The 23,927-nt window shown below is 43.0% G+C and overlaps 2 protein-coding genes across 5 annotated transcripts in view; one reads left to right on the top strand and one right to left on the bottom strand.

Annotated features, from left to right (window-relative positions):
- Window positions 1-9,748, top strand: part of SLC22A23 (solute carrier family 22 member 23) — a 147,166-nt gene extending 137,418 nt beyond the window's left edge. For both annotated transcript variants that reach the window (XM_061590951.1, XM_061590961.1), the window contains one exon: window positions 3,441-9,748. In XM_061590951.1, coding sequence (XP_061446935.1) covers window positions 3,441-3,798 — 358 coding nt within the window. In that variant the 3' untranslated portion in view covers window positions 3,799-9,748. The remainder of the gene's footprint in view (window positions 1-3,440) is intronic.
- Window positions 9,749-11,576: 1,828 nt separating this feature from the next.
- On the bottom strand, window positions 11,577-14,726 carry PSMG4 (proteasome assembly chaperone 4). Of its 3 annotated transcripts, none has more exons than XM_061590920.1 (3): window positions 14,413-14,726; window positions 12,690-12,765; window positions 11,577-11,816 (listed from the first exon to the last, which is right to left on the bottom strand). In XM_061590920.1, the coding sequence occupies exons 1-3, from the start codon at window positions 14,611-14,613 to the stop codon at window positions 11,677-11,679; spliced, it is 417 nt and encodes a 138-aa protein (XP_061446904.1). In that variant the 5' UTR covers window positions 14,614-14,726; the 3' UTR covers window positions 11,577-11,676. The 3 variants fall into 3 exon arrangements, with proteins under 3 accessions (XP_061446904.1, XP_061446922.1, XP_061446912.1); XM_061590938.1 differs by having other exon boundaries at window positions 11,577-11,771; window positions 14,413-14,723; XM_061590928.1 differs by having other exon boundaries at window positions 11,577-11,775; window positions 14,413-14,717.
- Between the last annotated feature and the right edge of the window lie 9,201 nt (window positions 14,727-23,927).

Raw genomic sequence — 23,927 nt, 5'->3', positions numbered from 1 at the left:
TAGCAAAATGTAGAACTAAAATGTTATTTCATAAAAGAGGGGTGAATATAATGTTTGTAGGTCTGATTTCTCTGCATTGAAGCTTCTCTAGACATGGATGGCGGGAGTGGCCATAATCTGAAAACAAAGTACAGTTTTCTTGGAAATACTAATTCCTTCATCTGCAAACTTATGCACATTTAATCAATCAACTATAATTCATCCAGTTGATCAGCTAAGATTTATTTAATCTGATGTCAGTCCTATTGACTGAATGACTGCTTAGGATTTATGATGGGAAGAGAAATATTAAGAATTATAGAGAGGGAGAAAGATGTTAAAAAATTGTAACTTTAAAATGTCTTTTTCAGTAACAGAATAAATGGTTCTGTACTGCTCATTAAATAAATCTATAAATCTGAGGAAAGGCTGCTCCCTAGTGATAATACAGAGAATTTCACAAGTTAAAGTTTCTAAGCTAGCTGGGGATAAAAAGTAGTTTCACTAATGAAAGACAGATGGACCATTGTGAGTGGTTGTCCTTTGTACAAGCTGTTCATGCAGAAGTTTTTCCTTTTCCAATTGTTGATGCTATTAGGTTGTACTTGATGAACTGGTGCAAATTTAAACTAGACAGTATAATCACAGTAGTTTTATTTGTAATTCACTAATAGGCAAAAAAAACCCTTGTGGTTTAAGAACGTACCTATAGCCCACGGATATTTCTATCGAACTTTAAAAAGCAGGGAAATTGGGCAGCTATAGTGAATGCACCAGGGGAGCAGGACACCTGACCTCCTCTCTGAGATTTTGTACTGCCCTACAAGGAAGAGGGGAGGAGAAAGGGAGAGGAAAGGAAGGGAAAGGCAGGTCTGATTATTTGCATGCTTATTGAGTTCAATGGGATTTACTCCCGTGCAATAATGCTTAAGATAGGTAAAACTGACCATGGGGAGGAGGAAGGGGAGAGGGAGTAGGGGATTGGAAGGGGAGGTGGAGGGAGGGGCAAAGGAAGGGGGAGGGAAAAGGGGCAAGAGGGAGGGGATAGGAGGAGGAGAAGGAAGGATGGGTTTGATCATTTGAATACTTTTTGAGTTCAGTGGGATTTATTTCTGTGCAATCATTTTTGAAAATGGAAATAGACTGCCTTCAAGTCGATCGTGACTTATGGTGACCCTATGAATAGGGTTTTCATGGTAAGCGGTATTCACAGGTGGTTTTACTATTGCCTTCCTCTGAGGCTGAGAGGCAGTGACTGCCCCAAGGTCACCCAGTGAGCTTCATGGCTGTGTGGGGATTCGAACCCTCGTCTCCCAGGTTGTAGTCCAACACTGACCTGGGGGAGGGGCAGGAAGGGGAGGGGAGGAGATTGGGTGGGTGGGCACTGGGCAAAAGGGAAGCCCCTTTCCTTTCCAAAAGAAAACATTGTGAACAGTATTGTTGCTTTTCAGCATTTCCCCCACCTTTTTATTCTACAGCAGGCACATTTAGGCTCCCACCCAAATTTAAACCAAAGCTGTCCCTGGCCACATCCACACCAGACCTTTATTTCACTTTAGGCAGTCATGGCTTCTCTCAAAGAATCCTAGGAAGTGTAGTTAGTGAAGGGTGATTAGAGTTACTAGGAGACGCCCTGTTCCCCTCACAGACCTTCAATCAGAGTGGCTGACTGTTAAACCAGTCTGGCCACTGGAGCTCTCTCAGTGGAATAGGAGTCTCCTCTCAGCACCCTTCACAAACTACACTTCCCAGGATTCTTTGGGGGAAGCCATGACTGTCTCACGTGAAATCAAAGTCTGGTGTGGGTGTGGCCTCGATTAGCCAAGCCAAGCAGCTGTGAGTCTGGCTTTTAGAACACTGACAGTAGGTTCTTACTGAGCATGCCCGACACTATAATTCAGTTCAAGGCAAAATTTCTTAAATTAATTAAAAATCAGTCAGGCATTTTTTATCTTTTAAACTGCAGAAGATGGTCAGAGTATGGGGCAAGGTCAGTAATAGGGTTACAGGTACTCTGTGAGCATAGCTGATTTTTAATGAATTTCAACAGATTATGAGAACTCTGATAGAAAAAAGTCCAAAAGGGCTCTGGGGTTTTTTTCTCTCTTTTTAAACTTTGAACTCTCAATTCTCTCTGACTGTTTTGTGTATCACCACAAAAATTGAGAGGGTTGTTAAGCGAGCGTTTCTGAGTTCAAGACTATAAGTTTTGTAAGGTTTTGTTTTGAAATGAGCTTATGGGAATCATCAGAATGGCGGAATGTGAAAAATCCATGTGGCTGTATAGTATTTCCTTGTCTCTTCTAATTTTTAATAGTAAGTGTTGGGTTGAATGAGGTACTTTTTACTCCACATATACAGTATTTGGATTTTCATGGGTTTGAAAATTTATTCTTCTGCTTTTTTCAAATGTATGTTAAGCGTAGTTATGTTTTGGGCCAGTGGGATGGGCAGGTTAAAAACTAAGATAGTTTACACAATTGGGTGTTATTGACATATAATTAATTTCTCAGAACTCATCTCAGTGTTTTCCTCACAAGTACAGATAACCTTGAAGTGCACCATTCAAACTCTACCCATTTTTATTCTGCGGCACCAGCCAGCTGCTCCTTTATACTTGTATAGACCCTGTGCAAAGCCTAGGAGGAGGAGGCCAGCTTCTTAGTCCAAAACCTGAGCTACAGTCCATCTTGTGCCTTCCCCCCTGCTAAAGATAGGCAAAAGGCTGTCACGGTAATAATTGAATTGGGAACTGAGGGTGAAGAATGCTAATGTACCTTCTTATTCCAGGAGGATGAATTTATTTTGGACGCCATATTTTTGACACAAATTAAGCTTTAGGTTTGAGTAAGTTCTCAGTGGGGTTGTCTCCCTCTAGTGAAAGGATGGAGGTAAGGACTACTTTTTGGATGCTGCAGGAGAGAGCATGATTTGCAGTTTGGAACAGAAAAAACACGAGGGCCATTTCTGTAGAACAGATGTAGAGAACATGTGGCCCTCCAGATTTTTTTTTTCCTGAACTATACCTCCTATCATCCCTGGCTATTGGCCATACTTGCTGGGGCTGATGGGGGTTCTAGTACAGCAGCATCTGGAGGGCTACATGTTCCCCACACATGCTGTAGAACTTGCCTGGCATGATAGGTTTGGTATAGCCAGGCTTGGTTTCGGCCTTTCTGTTTTCTGTGTATTTTGACAGTGTATTCAATGAAATGTGTGTAACTGTTGCTGTTAACTTTTTAATTGTAATCTTGTAATTGTTGTAAACTGCCTAGGGTTTTCTTGCTGTTGAAAGAAGTTACCGTATGAGTGAAGTAATACCTTTTGGAGGGGGTGCAGTTGCTATGCTTTCACCTGTCTGTTTGATTCTGATCTGTCTAAGATGCCATCACGTTGCTAATACAAATTGGTAAATCAGTAACAAAACTCATTGATGTTTTTAAAAACTGCTGTTTCCACAGGGGAGGTGGACTTGGCCTTGTCCAGGCTAGTGCCGGCTTTGGTATGCTGACGGCACCCATCATGGAGCTCCACAACCAGAAAGGCTACTTCCTCCACCATGTGATCTTTGCCTGCTGCACCCTCATTTGCATCATCTGTATCCTCCTCTTGCCTGAGAGTAAAAACCAGAGCCTGCCGGAGAACATTACAGATGGTGAACATTACACCCGGCAGCCTCTCCTGCCACACAAGAAGGGGGAGCAGCCCTTGCTGCTGACAAACTCCGAACTCAAGGATTACTCTGGCCTGCACGATTCAGCAGGCGTGAACGATGGGGTGACTGAGAGCGTCACTGCCAATGGGATGAAGGTTATGTAGTGGGCTGGGGGAGAAGCACTTAGGTGTGGCAGAGCTTTCCACACAACATTTACAGACCCGTGAATCTGAAGGGACAGATACACAGGGGAATTGGACTCTACTGCTAAAACCACTTCTTGTAGGAATCTGATTGGGGTGCATATTGCTTTGGAACCAGTTATGAGGGGAAATGCATTTTCAAAGCAATCTGGCTGGAGATAATCACCCATCAGAACTTTTCTTTTTGTCCAGCCATGAAAGGTTTCTATTTATTTTCATGATTTTTTTCCCCATGAAGCACTTTATTCCCTTTTCTTCTTTGTTGACTACAAACATGAAGCTGCATTGTTCTCAATAAGAGCAGCCATTCCAAGAAAGAAATCATGGGATTCATTTTGCTTTTTATCGTCTCTTGTGTTTTTGTTGGAGAAATGAAGTATCTTCTTGCTGTGATGATGCATTCATGGACTACTGACATTTTAGGTTCAACAAATTTTCTGTCTCGCCAGATAATCCAGTCCCCCCCCCCGCTGCCCAGGTTTACCTACTGTATAAGTGTGTGTACAAAGCTCTCACTTAAAATTCCAACTCCATTCTAGGCAGCAGAAATAAAAGTTTGGTTAGTGAGCTGTAGTGTGTTTTTAAAAGCTGTTTTCTAAACTTAAAAGTAGAGGAGTCCACGTATTAGTTGCAGTTCCAAACAAATCACTGCACAAACAAGCTAAGGTTTTTCCAATGGTGATCAGCTGTGTGGATTTAAAAACAGAAATATATCTCTTTATAGAGAATTCTTACAAGCTTTTATTAATGACAGCGATAAGCAATTTCAAAGTGCATTACTCTAGGTAAAGCCTTGTTTACCACTGAGTAGTTTTAAACTAACAGGTCTAGGAACTATAAGGTAGTGTTTTTCTAGGAGAATGTTTCCAATTTGGGAAGGGGAAAAGATGGCCAGAAGGGTTTAAGAGTTGAACATGCTTGGTCCAGGAGCAACTAGACTATCTGCTCCTGACTGTTTTCTGACTGTCACAACATAGGTTCAGCCACGAGCCCTTCCTGTTCCTCAAAGACTGTTTCATTCTAATGAATGAAAATGAGTGATACGTCATAAATGAACTGACATGATAGGTTAAAGCTTAAGATTAGGAAGAGGAGTGGAGCAGATGGGGAATAATCAAAGAGCAGGCTCTTTGGAAGTTTAATTAAGGCCAGAGTGTTCTCCGTATGAGATTTGTAATAGTTTTTCAAGAATAGGTTTGCATATTGTCAGCTGGTTGCCATTTTCTAATGAGAAACTTATGGGAAATGGCCACCGTTAAGTGCACCAAAATAAAATCCCAAGTGCTCTTGTAGGATTTCTCATCCCCCCTCCCCCAAAGAAATACATAGGCCCCATAGGTTGAAAATAGACACATACCTTTTTCCTAAATGCACTTGGAAGCAACTTACACTGCAATTCAACCGGGCTTGTTTCTGCATAAAATGTGTTTGTTTAGGATCAGGTATTAATGAAGCCACCCCCCCCCCAAAAAAACCCTTCCTCCAAAAGCTAGCAAGAATTTGTGCTGGCAATTTAAATGGTCTTAATGCAGGCAAATGTTGGCTACTTAAGCCTTGTTTCCGCAAGAGCCTTACAGAACTAGCTTTGTGCAAGGACGTTCTGACATTGTGGCTCTTGTGCATATAGTTAACTGTCCCACTTCTTTCCCTTCCACTTGGACCATGCATTTGTGACTGCCCAGTGGTACAGCCATTTAAATGAATGCAGCAGCCAGATGTGTGGTGACGTGTGAAGCCATTGTTTGACTGTCACTTTGTTTGATGTATATCTTGCATTTGTGGGGAAAGGGCTCATTTTTTGTGCTTTCCTCCCTGGCGTGACCCTTCTTTGTGCTATATATTGTCTATTAACTTACTTGTGTTCCTTCTTTCTTCCTCTGTCAGACTCCTTTTTGCATTCCTGTGACCTGCACTAAGCCAACAAGGCTGCTTGTCATATAACCAGTTGTGCAGCCTCCAGTGCTGGCTTTTTGCTGGGAGAGCAAAATGGACCTGAAGAAGAGACAAGAATTTATGTACTTGAGAAGAAAAATGATGTTGTTGTAAAGCTGGTAACTTTCGTACAGAAGATGAGACACTTGGAGAAATCTTTCTCAAACCCTGTTAAGAAAAAGAAACAACACTGGATTGTTCAGTGATATATATTCCCCCTGAAGTGCCACTGCTGTGTCCACCTCAGTGGAACTTGTTAAAAAACTTCAAGCCCCGTCTTTCTTACACTCTCAAATAAACTGTATGGCTTCAACAACAAAATGGCCGCCACTTCTCTCCATTCTTCATGCCCAGACTATTACAACATTACATTGAAAAATAAGGCCTTTTTAATTGTGCAGTGTTCACGTGCCAAATTTGTGTAATGCCTTTTATATAATGCTTCGAGCGACATTATCAGGAACATACTAGTGTTTCTAGTAAAATCTATGAATTATAAATTTGATATTTGTTTTTAAACAAGAGTAGAGGCCTGAAAAGCATTGGAGAAAGAGAATATGAGAGAGAAGAGAATTGGTTGTGGACATGCAAAAGCTCCAGGCCAACACACAGCACTTTTGCAATCCTTGTGGTACAGAACAGATTTTTTCCCTGTCTCTTTGCATATAATCTTAGAATAGCGTACAAATCATGTTGACCACTTGTCAGCCTGTGAAGTTCATTGTATTTTAATATCATTCAAGTTCCTGTTGTGCTCATTTCTTTCACCTGCTGTGCTTTCTACTTTCCTTTTCTGATGTGATGCTCTTTAACTTTACAAAAAAGCAAAAGAGTGTGTCGCAATGTATTTAAAGGCCTATATAAGGTGAAGGGAGCAGTTGGTAATTTTTTTAACAAAATATCTTTTTTATATATGTAAATTTAAACTTTTGCTTCCCCCCCTTTCATTTTTGTTGGAAGACTGACTTTTGGAATCTGTACTTTAGTTTGTTCCCAGCTTATCTTACAGTTTGTTTGATAGTTCAAAGATCTCCAATAATTTCCATTGCAATAGTACTGAAGATATTTTAAAAATTATTTCAGTACTTGTCTTGATACCTCATGGTTCATAACTGATTCAAGTTTCAATGGACAAGACTAGTACTAAATTGTCAACCCTAGCAAAGACTACTACTGAATCTGCTCTACTGCAGTCCTGCATAACTTGTGAAGAGTACTTGCTGATACCTCCACAATGCATATCAGAACACAGCCCAGAAGCTTAATAGGTTGCAAGTTGTTAACAGCCTACTATAATGTTGTGATGTTGACTTCTTTGTATGAACAAGGAGTTTCTGGACTGTCAAATTCATTCAAAGTAACTTTTGTGGTAATTAAGACAGGCCTGAACTGTGTATCACAACTTGTCAGTCATTTGATTAGGCCTTCTGTTGGCCTCAGTATGCAACAAGCACACTACCAGAGGGCTGGAAGCTTGAAAAGTGTTTGGGAAACGCTGAACTTGTTTGCATTTCACTTTGTAGAGTTTTTTCTAAGGCTCTGCAATAGTGTACAAGCAAAATGGGGTGTGGTGGTGAGGATGGATACATACAATGTTTTGTGAAAGGTTGTAGGTATGATAAGGGCATCATTGGCCATGGTGTACAAATTCATCCTATTATGGTCTCTGATAAACAAGTTTTGTCGTTTCTTTGAAATCCTTCAAAGATGGTCAAAATTCTGTTTGAGATGAAAAGAAATGACTCTACATCCCAAACAAGAATCCAGTTATACCATCTTCATCTCTGCTTAAAAACAGTTGTCTATCTCCAGCCTGAATTCCGCAAAACCTGATTGGTTCTCCTTTTCTTTAGCAGAAAAGGGTTTTTCAAAGATCACCCAAACACAATGAGAGACGGGGCTAGATCATACAATGGTATATTTTTAGTGGTAATGTTCATTGTTTGTTGTTCATGACTGCATGAAGGTAGCTTTTTAAACACCCTATTAAAAGTAATAATCTGACATTGACCAAATACATAGTGCCATGATTTTCCCTGCTGGTAAATAAGGGGCAGGTTTAATGGGAAAATGAGGACCATTGTCACTACAACCTCAGTCTGTAGCAGCCATGATTTTCTGTCATCTATACTGACTTCTAGCCATGACAGACTGCAGCAAAGGTGTTGTGTGCATGCTAACATCTTCTGCTCAGGTCAGCTTCTGATACAGTAGGGCCCCGCTTTACGGCGTTCCGCTTTAAGGCGTTCCGCTGATGCGGCGGCTTTCGTTTTTAATTTTAAAGCTATTTTTTTCTCTTTCGCGTCATTTTGCGCCGTTTTCGCGCGATGTGGCCCATTAAAGTCAATGGGGTTCCGCTTTACGGCGTTTTCCGCTTTACGGCGGGGGTCCAGAACGGAACCCGCCGTATAAGCGGGGCCCTACTGTATTCCTCTACAAGCCATACTCGGCGTGTGTCGGTGGTGTGCCAAAAGCCGATTCAGCTTATGGCAGTGCAATTGCAAGACCAGCTTTTGCACATGGGCTGGCTGAAGACTGTGGCTGTTGCAGGTGGAGGATTGATATCCCTTGATCGCCAGGTGATTCAGGATGGGTGCATAACATTTGGTAGGCTTCATAAAAACCTATGGAGTAGTGATCAAAAATCAACCAGTCTTTCCTGTTCAGGAAAATAAGGTAGTTGCCAAGCCTGAAGATAAGATATCTAAGCCCCACCAACTGGAACAAGGCCTCAAGTTCATCCTAACAAACAGGGCCAGTTCTAAAGTGCAGCCAGGTGGGGCACTGGCTTGAGGGCCCCTGGAGCTACAGGGTAACAGGGGGTCCTCAGCGGCCCCTCTGCTCCCCTTCCACGATCTGTGCCCCCACACACACCCTACTTACCTGTCTCCTGCCTTTTAGTATTGTCCTTAATGAAGATGGTGGCCGCGGTTTCCCTAAAGTACTGAAGCCCCTGCAGCCATCTTAGTTGATGGCAGAGATGCACACGCATAGCACACACGTGTGCCATCAACATAGATGGAAGCAGAGACTTCATCCCCTTAGGGAAACCACAGCCGCCATCTTGGTTAATGGCAATAGTAAAAAACAGGAGACAGGTAGGTGGGGGTGTAGGGGGAACGCGCAAACATTGAATGCGCACACACGCCGGGGCCCAGGGCAAGCTGATGCCCAAGGGCCCCGGCATGCCTGGAGCCGGCCCTGCCAACAAAGCGCTGGAAATGTACTGTCCACTTTGACCTTTTTTTCCTTTCAATGAGCTTAGATCAGCCGCTTTTGTCTGGCTTTTTCTTTTCTAATTTAGAATTGAATTTTTTTTATTGGAAACCATTTTTAACAGCATTAAAGTCAGGCTTGAATGTTTAAAAATGTTTTCTATAACAATTTTATCTTAACAAAACACTATAAAGATAGGGTAGAAAACCATTTTATTGATGATCACAGAAACAAGTTCTTATATAGGGAGGGATACGAGTTATTGGCTAAGTTATTATTAATTGGAAGTGTTTCATTTATGCTGCCAGTTCCTAAAGCCAAATGAAAGGGGGAAAAAATCACCAAACTCAGAAGTGCCATTAAAATGAACTGTGAATGTAATATCAAGTTGCAACTGTAGCTGGGACAGAAAGACACCAATTAAGTGTGGCAGATCTTCCACACTAAAAAAAAGTAAACAAAACCTCATTTTTAAATGTATTGTGTGAAAACATTTTTTGGGAATGTAGTGTGCTATGTCTGTAGTGGGTGAGATTTCCCCTCAGTTTGATGAAGTTCTGTTGACTAATCGTTGTTATTCTATGGTTTTTTTTAAAAAACTCTTAAGTAGTTTGGTGCTTCTTCATAGCACAAGCTTAAAAATCAACTACTGAAGAACAGTCTTAAAAGCTAAATGTCTGCATGATGTTACATCCACTGTACCTACTGAACAACTTTGTATGTCAATGTACAGGAATAAAGACATTGCCCCATTAGAACCTCACTTCTTGCTTCCCTGTCTTGCCTGCTGTACACCATTTGCCATGGCTCTGCTTCAAAAGCTCCTTTAAGCCAATACTTAGTTGGTTTTTTAAAACTGAAATATTTATATAGATACTTCTATATTAAGTATTAAGGCAGTGTACAGGAATTCATAAAAGATTAAAATCGCAATACAAAAAATGAAGTGCAGCTGATAAACCAAGTAGGGTGCAAATTAACACAACTTACTGGAATTAAAGACTAATAAAACCCCTGGGTACACAAAAGTACGTTTTGAAAATGTGCCAAAACATCAGTGTTGTGGTTCCATAACAAGACCTGCTCCCCCACAACTATACCTTCAGTAGCAGAGTATATGCTTTGCCTGGAGAAGATCCCACACTGTCTCTGGTTTTTCCAGGTATGGCTGGGAAAGCATCCCTGGAGCGTCCACTGCCAGGCATTGCAGGCAATACTGAGCTAGATGGACCAGTAGTTTGATATGGTGTAAAGTAACTTCCTATGTTCCTATCAAAGGTGAACTGTTAAGTCTGTAGATCCGTGTGAAATGCCACTCTGTTAAACATGTAGTCAGGGAGAGTATGTCTCCATAATTAATATTTAATTAAATCTCTGGTGGTGGATTTAAAGTACCTCACCAAATACTTTAAAAATTATCTTCAGCATCTATCTATCCTTTTATTAAATACTGGACATTGTTTATTCCTGTTGTTCTTGGGAGAAGTAAAATGACCTCCCCCTCCTTTTTAAGAACAGGGAAAGTGTGCTTTAACAGAAACAGCAAAGAGAAGCACTAAATGACTCCTCCAGAGCTGGCACTGGATTGATGCCAGCAGTGCTTCCTCTCACAGATGCAGTTCAGTTTCTCCTTCCTGCTAGACTGGATTGGTGAAGGGACTGATTGTCTCAAATAATGCAACTGAAGAGGTAAACCTGTAGTGGACTGTGCCATTTGAGATTGCAGGGAAGGCTCACTTGACTGAATGCTTTCCAAACAAAATACAAAGCATGCACATAGAAAACAGGCAGTCAAGCCTTCTCCTTGACATCTGCTTTTTGACAGATGGGGACTTGTCAAGAACAGCCTTTCCCGACCAGTGTGCCTCCAGGTGTTGGACCACAATTCCCATTTCTCCTGACCATTGGCAATGCTGGCTGAGGCTGATGGGAGTTGTGGCCCAACAACATCTGGAGGCACACTGGTTGGGAAAGGCTGGTCAAGAAGATAAGTTACTTGCCTGAGCCCACACATTCGAAGTTATACTGCCCTTGTTGAAACTGTTTGTTGTCTGTTTAAGGGGAATGGTTTGGGTGCAACACATAGAGAGGCCTAAAGGGATATCTTTTTATGTAACCCCTATTGAATATTATGAGAAGTGAAAGCAACTAGTTTTCCTGCCTTTTTTCTCTTATTCCCTTCCTTTTCCTCAGTTTGTAGAAGCAGAGTTTAGTGTTGTTGTAAGCCAAGTGTGTCAATTAATAAATATAATCAGAGTTAAAGAAGTCAAGCTTCAAAGAACCATTATTCCTGTTAAGAAGACCTTAGCTGTTTCAACAGCCCTAAAACAGGTTTACCTTGTAATCTGCTGGAAGTGAAAATGAGGCCAAAGTAGGAAGTAGAGAGAAAAGTTCTCTAATCATGTATGCAGTACCAAGCACACCCAGCAGATGGCAATCTTAGCCAAACCTTGCTGCTTCTAGGCTTCCAGTTAGTACCCAGAGAACTGATGTGAGCTGGCCTCCTTTCAATTTCAAAAATACATTCTCTCAAGAAACCTAAACAAAAGCAAATGCTATCTAATATACTTCACTCAGTGACAGAAAAAACATGAAATCATGTTCTTTATTATTATTTTTAAAAAATGACATACAAACAAAAATACAGATATGCTACAACAATGCAAAGCTAAAACTTGTCTGGAAAAGCTGTCATTTCCTCCTTGATTCGGTTTTCCACAAGTAGTATGAAGCTGTTGTCTGTGTTTTGAATATTATAGCTGACAAAAATCTGTTTTTTAGTCTTGCTGGCTGAAACAAAAACAGATGGCCGTCAGCCTTCTTGGAAAGACCTGGCAAAAAAATCAAGTAGCTGAGATGCAGTAGTAATGAAAAATACATGCCCACTTCCTGGCTGGTCAATTGACCATTATAAATCTAATGAATGAATGAACATGCCCACTTCTACAGTTGACAGAAACAGATTTGAGGGTCAACAATTGAGGACGAGGAGGGAATAAGAAGAGGATCAAGGGGAAATGGAGTAAACTATCTGCATATTTCAGAATAAAAGGGATGCTTTCAATAATATCTTCCACTGTCACAGAGGTTGCCTCCATTCAGATGCACTTCTGTAGCAGGATGGAACCTTTTTTGGTGTGGAGAAGGCATTTTCTTTTTTATTATTTTCTTTTTTCTTACATTTACATGCCACTTTTCCTCCAAGCAGCTCAAGGTGGCAGACATGGGTTCTCCCCTCTCCATTTTATCCTCACAACTCTGTGATGTAGGTTCGGCTGAGAGGCAGCAACGGGCCCAAGGTCACCCAGGTAGTTTCACACCTGCGTGGGGATTCAAACCCTGGTCTCCTGGGTCGTAGTCCCAACATCCTAACCACTACGCCACGCTGGCACCACACATGCCAGTGCCAAAAGTGGATGGAGCAATGAATAGAAATGTTAGCTGTGGTACAGTACCTTAGTTTCTACACAAACCCCTCTAGGTCCTCCAGCCAGCCAAGCAAAAAGCATTTTCAGAGTTCGGGGACGCATTCCAACAAGGCACAAAACACTCATGGGGGTGCAAAGTAGGGCTGGGGAGAGTGGGTGTGGCTGGGAAGAGGCCCAAGGGACATGGCAGAGAGGCCTAGAGAGCCACATTTGGCTCCCAGACCTGTGGCTTCCCACCCCTGCGCTACAGGTTTAAAGACCCACACAATCACGTACCTAATCTCTGGGCTAATGAATTGGAGGTGCTGTCAGAGGCATTGCCAAAGAGTAAGGTAGATGCTGGAATGGAGTCCTGGAAACAAAGCAAAGATTTGGTGAATTTTTTCTCCATCCTCTAGAAGTAACTCTTTATCTCCTGCACATACCAAAAAGAAAGAGAGAGATGCTTGGAACATGGTGGCAGATACCAAAATCATATGAACTGCTGTTACTGCCCCTGGCATACTGAGCCATTTATATGTTGCCGCCAACATTTGAAAACTGTGTCTAAGTAACCATTACTCCTAAGTCAACCATTAAAAGAATTCTTATCTACCGTACTGACAGCACAAGCCCAGTAAACAGCCTGAGAGAGCCAGATTCTGTGGCACTGGGGTGTGGGCCCGATCAGTCCTTTGGCCAGAAGGCCACTGAGCACTGCATGTAATATATGGCATATATGAGACTGGAGTCAAAATATAAACAAATATAGTGGGAGAGCATCTGAGCAGTTTGGTAATTTTCAGAGTCAGTGACATCTTTTGTATGGTTCAAGAGTAGGCCTGCACATCATGCATGCAGGTGATGCCCAACTGCACAGATTCTGAGTTTATGAAAGTTTTCCCCTTCAAAGAGAAAGCACTTGAGGGTGCAGAACAGACTGGTGAGGTATATTGCCTAGGGACAGTCTGAGGGCCAGCTAGAGAGGCCTGAAGGGCCGCATTTGGCCCACGGACTGAAGGTTCCCCACCTCTCACCTACATGGTGGAAGAGAGGGTAGATACACTCACTCCTCCGTGATATAAAGCCTCTTGTCAGTCCAGGAAATGTTCTGTGCCCCAATCTGAGTCCAGGGGGGTCCTACTGCCATAAAAGTGTAGGGTGGGGGTTGCAGGCTCCTTGGGACTATGCAGCTTGCCTATGGCTGCACAGGTGGCAAGGCATGTAACCCCTGAGCCACTCACTGTGGGGGTGATCTTTAGCTGGCCCTTGACACCCAGGAGGCACGAGCAGGGATTTGAACTTACAGACTCTGGACCCCCAGCCAGGCTTTCCCCCCCCCGTACTAGGGAGACATGAACCTCCAAAGATGGTGAAGGGGACAAAGCGAAGAGTTATGACAGGCCTAAGAAAAACCATGGAGCAGAGCCGGGGCAGAAGCTATCTCCCTCTTTGTTCTTTTTGCCTTTCATTTCCCTCTCCCCTGCATCCCCCCCCATCCTTGTAAACTGAGGAATATACTTCATGCATCTGATGAAGCGGACTGTGGGCCATGACATGAAGGCGGAGGCTATCATAAATTTGTTTCAAGACTCCTGTGGCTTTCCCTACCTTAAAGACTCCACTGAAGCGCTCCTCTTAGGAGAAGTCCACCGGTTGTGTGTGTTTTGTTTTTTTTAAGGCCTCTGCATGGTTCCCCAGGGAAGGGGAGAAGCCGATTTAAATGGCGGGGGGGGGGAGGAGTCACTTCTGAGTTCATACGCGCAAGTTCGGGCTGCCCAACGATTCCCTTCCGTTGCAAACCAACACAGCCCTGCCAGAGCCTCTCCTGGGAGCCACTGATACCAACTGCGCAGAAACCTGCACGGGCAAATTTTAAGCTCGTTCCAAGCCACCTCCGCCGCCACCACCCCGTCCCGCAATGTTCAGGCGGGCCTGCTTTTCAAGGTAACCGAGCCTGCCCTCCCCCGGCCCCAAACGCACGGATTCAGAGGAGAAGGCAGGGGCTGCGGGCACTCACGCGAGGGGTGCACATGGCCACAGCCAGGTTGCTGAGCTCGGGGCTCTCCCCGATCCAAAGGAAAAGCGAGTCCCGCAGGCGCATGGCGTGGAACTGCACGAGCTGCTCGGACAGGCGCCCGCAGAAATTGTGCAGCGAGATCTGATCGCCCGCGGAGACCCGCTCAGCGCCCTCTCTCCCCAACTCCTGCGGCTCCTCCATCACCGCGATTCAGTCGCGGCCGGGCCGCCAGTTACAGCTTGCAGGCAAAAGCAAACGATCCCCGAGCGCAGCAGGCACTCCCTGCCGCTTTTCACTTTCAGTTTGCAAAAGATGCGTGCCTTGGACTCCTCCCCCCCCCTTGCCTCGGGCGGCAGCTTGATAAGGAGGGCATCAAATTCCGCAGGCTTCTTTCTTTTTGCCTTTTTTTAATGGGGAAATGAACCCCATTTATTGTGTATATTTATATTCCTCTGTTGTACACCGCCCAGAGAGTTATGCTAGTCGGGCGGTATAGAAATTCAACAAATAAAATAAAATAAATAAAATAACCCCCCCCCCCCCAGCTTACCATAGCTACTCCAGCTTTTGAGGGTCCGTTTGCAAAGGCGGTCTTTTATTCCTATATATTTTCATGCAAAGCCTTCCAGCGTAATGGAACTTTCCATTGGAATTAAGGGAAGTACAAACACAGGCTGTGGCTGCCCCCCTACAGCTGTGCTTCAGCCTCCCCCAGGATTATTTGGGGGGAATTGACTTTTTAATTTGGGAGAAGACAGACAATGAAAACTTATTTATTTTATTTTATTTATTTATTAAATTTATATACCGCCCGACTAGCAATAGCTCTCTGGGCGGTGAACATAAAACAGCATAAAAATACAATAAATAACAAAACAATACTAAAATACAAGCAACAATCCAACACAATAAACATTTTTAAAATTAAATCAGTGTAATTTAAAATGCTTCAGAGAATAGGAAGGTTTTGACCTGGCGCCGGAAGGAGAACAGAGTTGGCACCAGGCGTACTTCCTCAGGGAGACTGTTCCATAGTTCGGGGGCCACCACTGAGAAGGCCCTAGATCTTGTCATCACCCTCCGGGCCTCCCTGTGAGTTGGAACCCGGAGGAGGGCCTTCGTAGCAGAACGTAGTGCACGGGCCGGTTCATATCGGAAGAGGCGTTCCGCAAGGTATCATGGTCCCGCACCGTATAAGGCTTTATAGGTTAATACCAACACTTTGAATCTAGCCCGGAAACATATTGGCAACCAGTGCAAGCTGGCCAGAACAGGTGTTATATGCTCGGACCGCTTGGTCCTTGTCAGCAATCTGGCCGCCGCATTTTGCACTAGTTGTAGCTTCCGAACTGTCTTCAAAGGTGGCCCTACGTAAAGCGCATTACAGTAATCCAAACGTGAGGTTACCAGAGCATGTACCACTGATGTAAGGTCCTCTTTACTCAAATAGGGACGTAGCTGGGCTACCAACCGAAAACTTCCATTCAAGAATGACAGCTTGTTTTAAGAACAGGAGCAATTTAAGAATAGGAGCCTCTGAAAAATTCAGTGAATAAGGCAGGGAGAGTGCACAACAAAAGCCTCATCTGGAAGAGCCCTCAAAAGTCTGCTCACTCAAGACTTTCCCTGATTGAGGGTGAATTTTTCATGATCACAATACTCCTATAGTTACTTAAGTGATCCTGAAAAAAAACAGTCTGTGTAGTAGCATGACCCTTGAAGAGTTAAATATTTGAATTAGTATTATGGGCTACAGTTAAACTCCACCCCTTGGGTTTTCCTTTGCTCTGTTTTTCAGTTTCATTTGTAGTCTACCAAGCCAGCAGCAAAGAACTATGTTTGCCAGCAGTACGAAGTAAGAGTTTGTTTATTTTGCAATTATTATAATGAGCAGAGCATGATTGGGTGCTTATTGCTAAAGGGTGAAATAGAGAGATAATTTAGAATGATCTGAAAAAACAGCTATCCTTTCCTCTTTTAAAGAACTTAATCATAGTGGCTGTTTCTTCTTTTTTATTATGTGATGGCAAAGGATGAAAACAGCCTTAGAGGAATAGAAATATTGTTGTGTATACTATAGTTAGGTAACTGGCTGGTTAGACTCCTAGGATGTAACTCAGGCCTAATTTCTTATTTTCCAAATATGTGCAGTTCAGCATTAGGGCTTTTCAGGGGTTTTGGATAGAAAAATCAACCCAGCAACCAATTAAAAAAAATTCCAGTTGCTTTCCACAATTAGTTTTCAATTGCTTAGTTTGTCCTTTATTTGGAGGCTAGTTAAAAGATTTTCCCTTGATTGTCCAACAGGACAATCTAAAGGCAGGAAACAAGAATGGAAGGTGGGACTCTCAAGGAGATGTTAACAAACACCCTGTAGTATTTCTTTTATGTGCCCTTCCCTAAACTTGTAGAATCATAAAATTGAAGGGTCCTATAAGGCCATCGAGTCCAACCCCCTGCTCAATGCAGGAATCCAAGTTAAAGTATACTCGACAGGTGGCTGACCAGCTGCCTCTTGAATGCCTCCAGTGTTGGAGGAGAACCCACCACCTCCCTAGGTAATTGGTTTCATTGCCGTACCGCTCTAATAGTTAGGAAGTTTTTCCTGAGGTTCAGTTGAAATCTGGCTTCCTGCAACTTAACCCCATTATTCCATCTCCTGCACGCTGGAATGATCAAGAAGAGATGCTGGCCTTCATCTGCTTGAAGAGTGGTATCATATCACCTCCCACTCTTCTATTCTTAAGGCTAAACATGCCTAGTTCTTTCAGTCTCTCCTCATAGGGCTTTGTTTCCAGTCCCCTAATCATCCTTGTAGTCCTCCTCGGCACCTGTTCCAGTTTGTCTGTATCCTTCTTAAATTGTGGTGTCCAAAACTGGATGCAGTACTCAAGATGAGGCCTAACCAGTCGAAATAGAGGGGAACTAGTACTTCATGTGATTTGGAAACAATACTTTTGTTAATGCAGACTAAAATAGCATTTGCCTTTTTTGCAGCCCATTGTACTATTGGCTCATATTCAGCTTGTGATCAACAACAATTCCAAGAACCATTTCACATGTAGTATTGCTGAGTCAAGTATCCCCCATGTTATAATTGTACATTTGGTTTCTTATTCCTAGGTGTAGAACTTTGCCCTTATCCCTGTTAGATTTAATTCTGTTGTTTTCAGCCCTGTGCAATCCTGCCCCTTCAGCTAATATTTCACATTTGCCAGGAGGGTTACAGACTCTCTTTTGAGAGAAAGGTAAAGGTAAAGGTGTCCCCGCACTTATAGTGCGAGTCGTTTCCAACTCTTAGGGTGACGACTTGCGACGTTTACTAGGCAGACCGTATATATGGGGTGGGACTGCCAGTTCCTTGACTGAGCCAAAGTAGGAATTGAGCACTTCTGCCTTTTCTTTGTCATCTGTTATCATTTTGCCATCCTCATTGGGTAGCTGAACCACCATTTCTTTTCTCTTTTAATATGCATGTACCTGAAGAAAGCTTTTTTGTTGCTTTTCGCATCCCTCACTAACCTTATCTCATTCTCAGCTGTAGCCTTCCTGGTGACATTCCTACAATTCTGTGCTACCTGTCTATACCCTTCCTTTCTGGCCTAGCCTTTCTTCCTATATGTGTCCTTTTTTTGTTTGTTTTGAGTTCATCTTTAAGCTTTTTGTGAAGCCACTTTGGCTTCTTCTGCTGTCTTCCACCACTCTTCCTTTGTTGGAATTGTTTGCAATTGGGCCTTTATAATTATTTTTTTCTTAGCAATTCCCATGCATCTTGGACTCCTTTTTTCATCAGGGTCTCTTGCCATGGGTTATCATTACTTGTCATTGTTCTAAGTTTATTAAAATCACCTTTCCTGAAGTCCAGGGTCTGCATATGGCTACTTTCAGCTTTTGCTTCCTTTAAAATCAAGAACTCAAGTAGTATGGACAAGTTTGTTTTTCAGATTGATTTTAAAACCAAGATACCTAATGCAGCATCAAAGCCAAGCCAGGAGATCACTGTCTTTACCATAGTAGTTCAGTTCATGAAGAAACAGACCACAGATGAAAGGGAACTGTAGCTATAGGCAAAGTCAAGCTTTTGAGTCTGGTATTCCTGGGGATCTCTCAAAAAAGGGTAAGACAATTCAACAGATTAAACTTCATTCATGTAAGTTAACACATTCTCTGGATGGAGGAGGAGTGATGGGGGAAAGTCACGGCCTTCCCCTGGCCTGGCCCTTGTGTCCTCTCCACCAGGGAGGGGTGGGGGATTGGCTGGCGCTATGCACCTCTCCCCCCCCCTCCCCAAATGCCCCACGTAGAAATGTGGCTGTCCCACCTAACAAAGAAGGTTGGCTACAGGGCTGCTTTCACACCTATAGGGTTGGAATTTCCAATCAACGGCTCAGTCCTATCCTATGGAGGCTTACATGGGAGTAAACCCCAGTTAAGTTAGCGGGACGTACATCTGGATTGCTCCATTATACAGTTTCACACATACTGAAACCCTCTTTTCCGATAGGCTTATCCACAGCAAATATTTCTGACAACAGGATCTGTTCCCAGCTACTGGGGAAATCCTTTTAAAGACTGGACACCTCCCTCTCCATTTGAGAACTTATTCCCCATCCCACACCTCATCCACACACCTCAAATCTTACTGTGGCGAGGGTACATTATTAAGATATTTAGAGGATTGTGAGGTAAGGGCTGGATTTCTTTGATACTAATTGGAAAATCTGACGAAGATCTTAGATTGCATCTGATGAAGTGGACTCTAGTCCACACAAGCTGATGCCATCATCAGTTTGTTCATCTGTCAGATGCCACAAGATTCTTTGTTGTTTTTGTAATGTACAACACAATAATGTGGCTACCTATTTAGTGGGCATGTCTACACAGGGCTCTGAGAGTAATGGGATCAGATATGTACATGGTGACACCTGCATTCGGATGATTGAAGCACGCTCTATGTGGGGCTGCCTTTGAAGCCTGTTCAGAATGCTGCCTGCAGCTGGGCTTGCAGGGGTAGCCAACAACTACAGCTCCCATCATCCCTGACCATTGGCCATACTGGCTGGGGCTGATGGGATAGCAATATCTGGAGGACACCACATTGTCTGCCGGAGAATTGTAGGGTGCAGGACACAGGTTACAAAGGTTACACTGGCTGCAGGGAGTCCATGTCTGAGCACAATTCAAAGTGCTGGCTAGGTCTGAAAAAGCCTTCAGTGGCTTGGGACTCGATTGGTTGATGGACTGCCTTCTCCTGTACAAGCATATTCAGGTACTGAGATCATCCTAAGAGGCCCTTCTCTCTCACCAACGTCTGAAATGAACTCAAGAAAAGGCCTTCTCAACTGGCTGCCCCAAGCCTTTGGAACTAGGGACACTTGCCTAGCCTCTTTGCTATTTGTTAATAGCTTTCTGTCAGCAGGCAAAACCTTTTTTTATTTAAACAGATATTTGGCCTATTGAGCTGGTTTTATTTTTCTTTGCTACTCTGTGTTAAATCTGTATTTTATGTTTTTAATTGACTGGCTTTTTGAAAGCTTTTTCTCTGATTTTTAATATGGCTTTGTTGTGATGTTGCTTATTTGTGAAGTGGATTGGTTCTTTTCTGTTGTGAATTTTATATTTGCTAGCTGCTTTGAGTATTTTTATAGAAAGGTGGGTATAAATGTAAGAAATAAATAGGGTCACTGGGTGCATACCTGATCTTTGGGAGTTCTAACTTATGAGGGGATCCCCTGCAAGTACAGGAAGCTCCTCATATCAGAGGCTCACCTTCCAATTCATGGAGGGTGATAGTGGACAGAGCTTAGTGTGTTCACCCCTGCTCACATGTTGCTGTTACATGCAAATTGAACACCTGAAGAGGGACTGTTACTTTTCACAATCTGGACACTATGCATATTGGCTAAGGATAGGAATGCTAAATCTTACAGAGTTCTGCAGAAGAGAACATTCCAGCAAGGATGGATGGATAGATGGACACATGGACAGACAAGAATCATAGAAACTGCTTAGTTGACCAGATATGCAGAGAAATACCTATTGTTAAAGCTGAGTAGGAGAAGAGTTTCAAGCAAGTTGCGCTGCTTTCAGTCTTCCATGACCAGCAGCCCTTGCCAATATTCCCTTTTCAATGTCACTCCTAACAGTGCTGAGGCCCTGTCCTTTGCAGCTGGTGGCCTTTGTAGAAAATGTCTGTACACGTCTTGTTCATCCACTCCACAATTCCAAGAGGCTAGTCCATGAGAGACGCTGCAGCTGGAAGGAGGGATGGCCCACATGACAGAAAAACAATGAAAGGGTAAAGCCATTGGGTGCAAGGAGGCTATTTGTGGAGAAAGGGGTTTTAAAATGTCCCAGCATTCCTGACATGGGAGTCCAAGAACATCTGGAGGGCCACATGTTCCCCAGCTACATATTAGGTTTATAGGATGTTAGAGTTGGCTGTATACAAATGGTAGTCACGTCACTGTACGTGTCCTGAAGTGCGATGTCCTGTAGACTAGGGTAGAGAACCTCAGACACGGGCTAAATGCAGCCCTCTGTGCCTCTCTTGTCTGGTCCTTGGAACTCTGTCCAGGCCATTCTTCTCACTAGCCCTGCTTTGCAGCTTGAGTGTTTTTCCCTGGCTGGAATGTGTCCTGGCACTCTACTAATGCCTCTTGCTTGTCTAGATGGAGGAGAGAAGGGATGTGCAAGGTGTAGAAATGAACCTACGGTACAAAGGTAACATTTCCATTTGCTGCTCTGCCCACTTTTGCCTCTGACCCTGGCCACCACTGAGATGTGACCCTCGGAAGGCTGCCTAGAAGGGAATAAGGCCCTTGGGCTGAAAAAGATTCTCTGTACATGCTGTAGACTATGGACATGGCATGAACATCACAAATGGTCTGGGCAGCAGACCTGAAGATTTGTGAGCCTGGTAGTGTCTATAGTTAGGCATACGCTTGTGTCTGCCTCTACCACGAAGTGACGCTGTCCACTTGCTGGTTCAAGTAGACCAGAGGACAAACCACCCCAAGGCACAGGGGCCTGCATTATGCACTGTGATGTGCACTCAGGTGGTGCACTCAAGCTTGGTGGCCACCACCACCACTCATACATTAAGCATCCCTGAAAGAACAACAACAAAAGGTCTTGCATACCTGTGAAGTCTCTAAAAGCAAACTAAGGAAGGGGAAGTCATAACCTTTGTAACTGGAGTAACCAGTGTTCAAATGTGAGCCTTTGAGTTGCATAGAACTCTTTTTAGGGATATACTGTTGGCGTGTGCGTGTATAGATCATACAAGGATGGAATCCAAGAGTCGCATAGAACAGGAATAAGCCAGGCCAGGCAAGTTTCTTGTAAGAGTCTTTACTAGGCAAAAACATTAGACACAGTTCTCTTCACAGATGACTTTTCCCCCACACTGAGTTTTTCCAAGCATCCCACCTTATCAGGCTTCCCAGCCAGCTACTGACCTTGGCAAACCTGGCGCTCTGTTCTCACAGCTTAACCCTTCTGCTTCAGGTTTCAGTCTCTTTGCTAAAAACCCTGTCTGTGAGTCTCACAGCATGCTTCACTGACCAACAGCCCCCACCTGAGACTCACAGATTACAAAACTTCATTGTTCATCATTACATTTCTACAATATTAACTTTTCATTACAATACATATCAGTACATGGTTTGTTTTCTTACAGTTTCTATTTACATTTTCAGTTCAGTTCTTGTTTCTTTATTTCTTTATTCATACAAGTTTCACAGAGTCATTTTGTTCACTTTTATTTGATAACACATTTATATTTCATTCCTCAACACAAAACTTCCACATGAGATCCATTGTTTCTTTATCTATTGGTCCTTCTTTTTCCCATTCTACTGGATATTTATCTGTTTCATCATTCTGTTGTGTTACATTAAATGTGAATCTCTGAGGTGGTTGACCTTTCGTTTTTCTTTCTGATCTCCTAACATTATCTATTTCCATTTCTTCCTCACTCTCAATTTTACTTGGACCTGCACCTGTGTCTGCACTTGTACTTGGCACTTCTGTATCTTGCATTGCCATGTCTTCACTTCTCAGTCTTTTTACAGTACGTTTGCCACCGTGTATTAGATCAGTCAATGCAGTTCTTAATGGAATTTGCTGCCCAAAAGGAACATCTGCTGCTTCCTGCTTGCTTGCACTATCTAGGATAACTGTTTGACTGTCTCTCCAAGGTTTATCTATCACCTTTATGCTTCTGCTTAACACTACTTGTTGTTTCTCAGGCAACCAAACTCTATAATATTAATTCTGAAATCCCAAAATGCATCCTGCCTGAGCTCTTGAGCCTAATTTACCATGCCTTTTTTGTTTTGCATCATATACCCAGCATTTTGCCCCAAAACGTTCTGTGTTTCACCCTGGGCTTTCTTCCAGTCAGTTTCTCATAGGGAGACATGCCTATTGTTCTGTGCATGAGACGGTTCTGAATATAAACAGTGTACAGAATACATTCACCCCAATAAGTGTTATTCATATCTGCATCTGCTAGCATGGCTCTCATTGAATCCTGCAATGACCGGTTCCTCCTCTCTGCAGTTCCGTTGGAGGATGGGCTGAAGGGAGCAGTGAGACTCTGTATTATTCCCTTCTTTTCCAAATATGTTTTAAATGAATTACTGGTAAATTCCCCACCTTGATCCGATTTGATATTTTTGATAACAACCCCATATTGTGTCTCTGTCCTCTGTATAAACGCCTTTAATTTCTCTTCTGCTTCACTTTTCTTTTTCAATAAGAACACATGTGTAAATCTGGAGAAATCATCCACAATCACTAAATAAAACCTTGCTCCACCTTTTGAGCACTGGAAAGGTCCAGCCAAATCCACATGTATGAGCTGATAGGGTTCAGTGGTCGTGCTTTCACAGCTCTTATTTACCGGAGTCACAGTCATTTTTGTTTTATAGCATACTTCACACTCATCCACATGCTCACAATGTGTTAATTTCAAATCTTGACTATGCTTTGGGGTGTTTTGTACCTTTTCGAAATGTGCGTGTGCCAATTTTCTGTGCCATTCATGTAAACAATTATCATGTTTATCTTTATTAACTCCTATCCAAGCACACGTGGGTTTATCAAGATTGCACTCAACCATAAACATTTGGTTCTGTAATTTCCCTTGCATGCATATTTCACCATCCTTTCTCACAAAACATCTATCCCCTTCAAATGTAACTTTACAACCTATTTGAGCCAATTTTCTTACTGATAGAATGTTATATTTTAAACCAGAAACCAATAACACATCTGTTAATATAGTTCCCAAATTACTCAACCTGAGCGTGCCTTTCGCAATCGCGTCCTGAGTCGATCCGTCAGCCAGATAAATCTTCTCCTGCGCCGGCTTTGAAGTGTAAAATAAACTAGAGTCTGTGATTAGGCAATTAGACGCTCCACTGTCGAGAAGCCACTTAGAGTTAATGAGTTTATTGTCCTCCTTAGTAACAAAGTTCACGCTTGTTCTCTGACTTCCAAAGTCCCTG

The sequence above is a fragment of the Rhineura floridana genome, chromosome 1 (genome assembly GCF_030035675.1).
Source record: "Rhineura floridana isolate rRhiFlo1 chromosome 1, rRhiFlo1.hap2, whole genome shotgun sequence".
NCBI lineage: Eukaryota > Metazoa > Chordata > Lepidosauria > Squamata > Rhineuridae > Rhineura > Rhineura floridana.
Note: the sequence above shows the minus strand (reverse complement) of the source record. Positions and strands in the feature narration are given on the sequence as shown.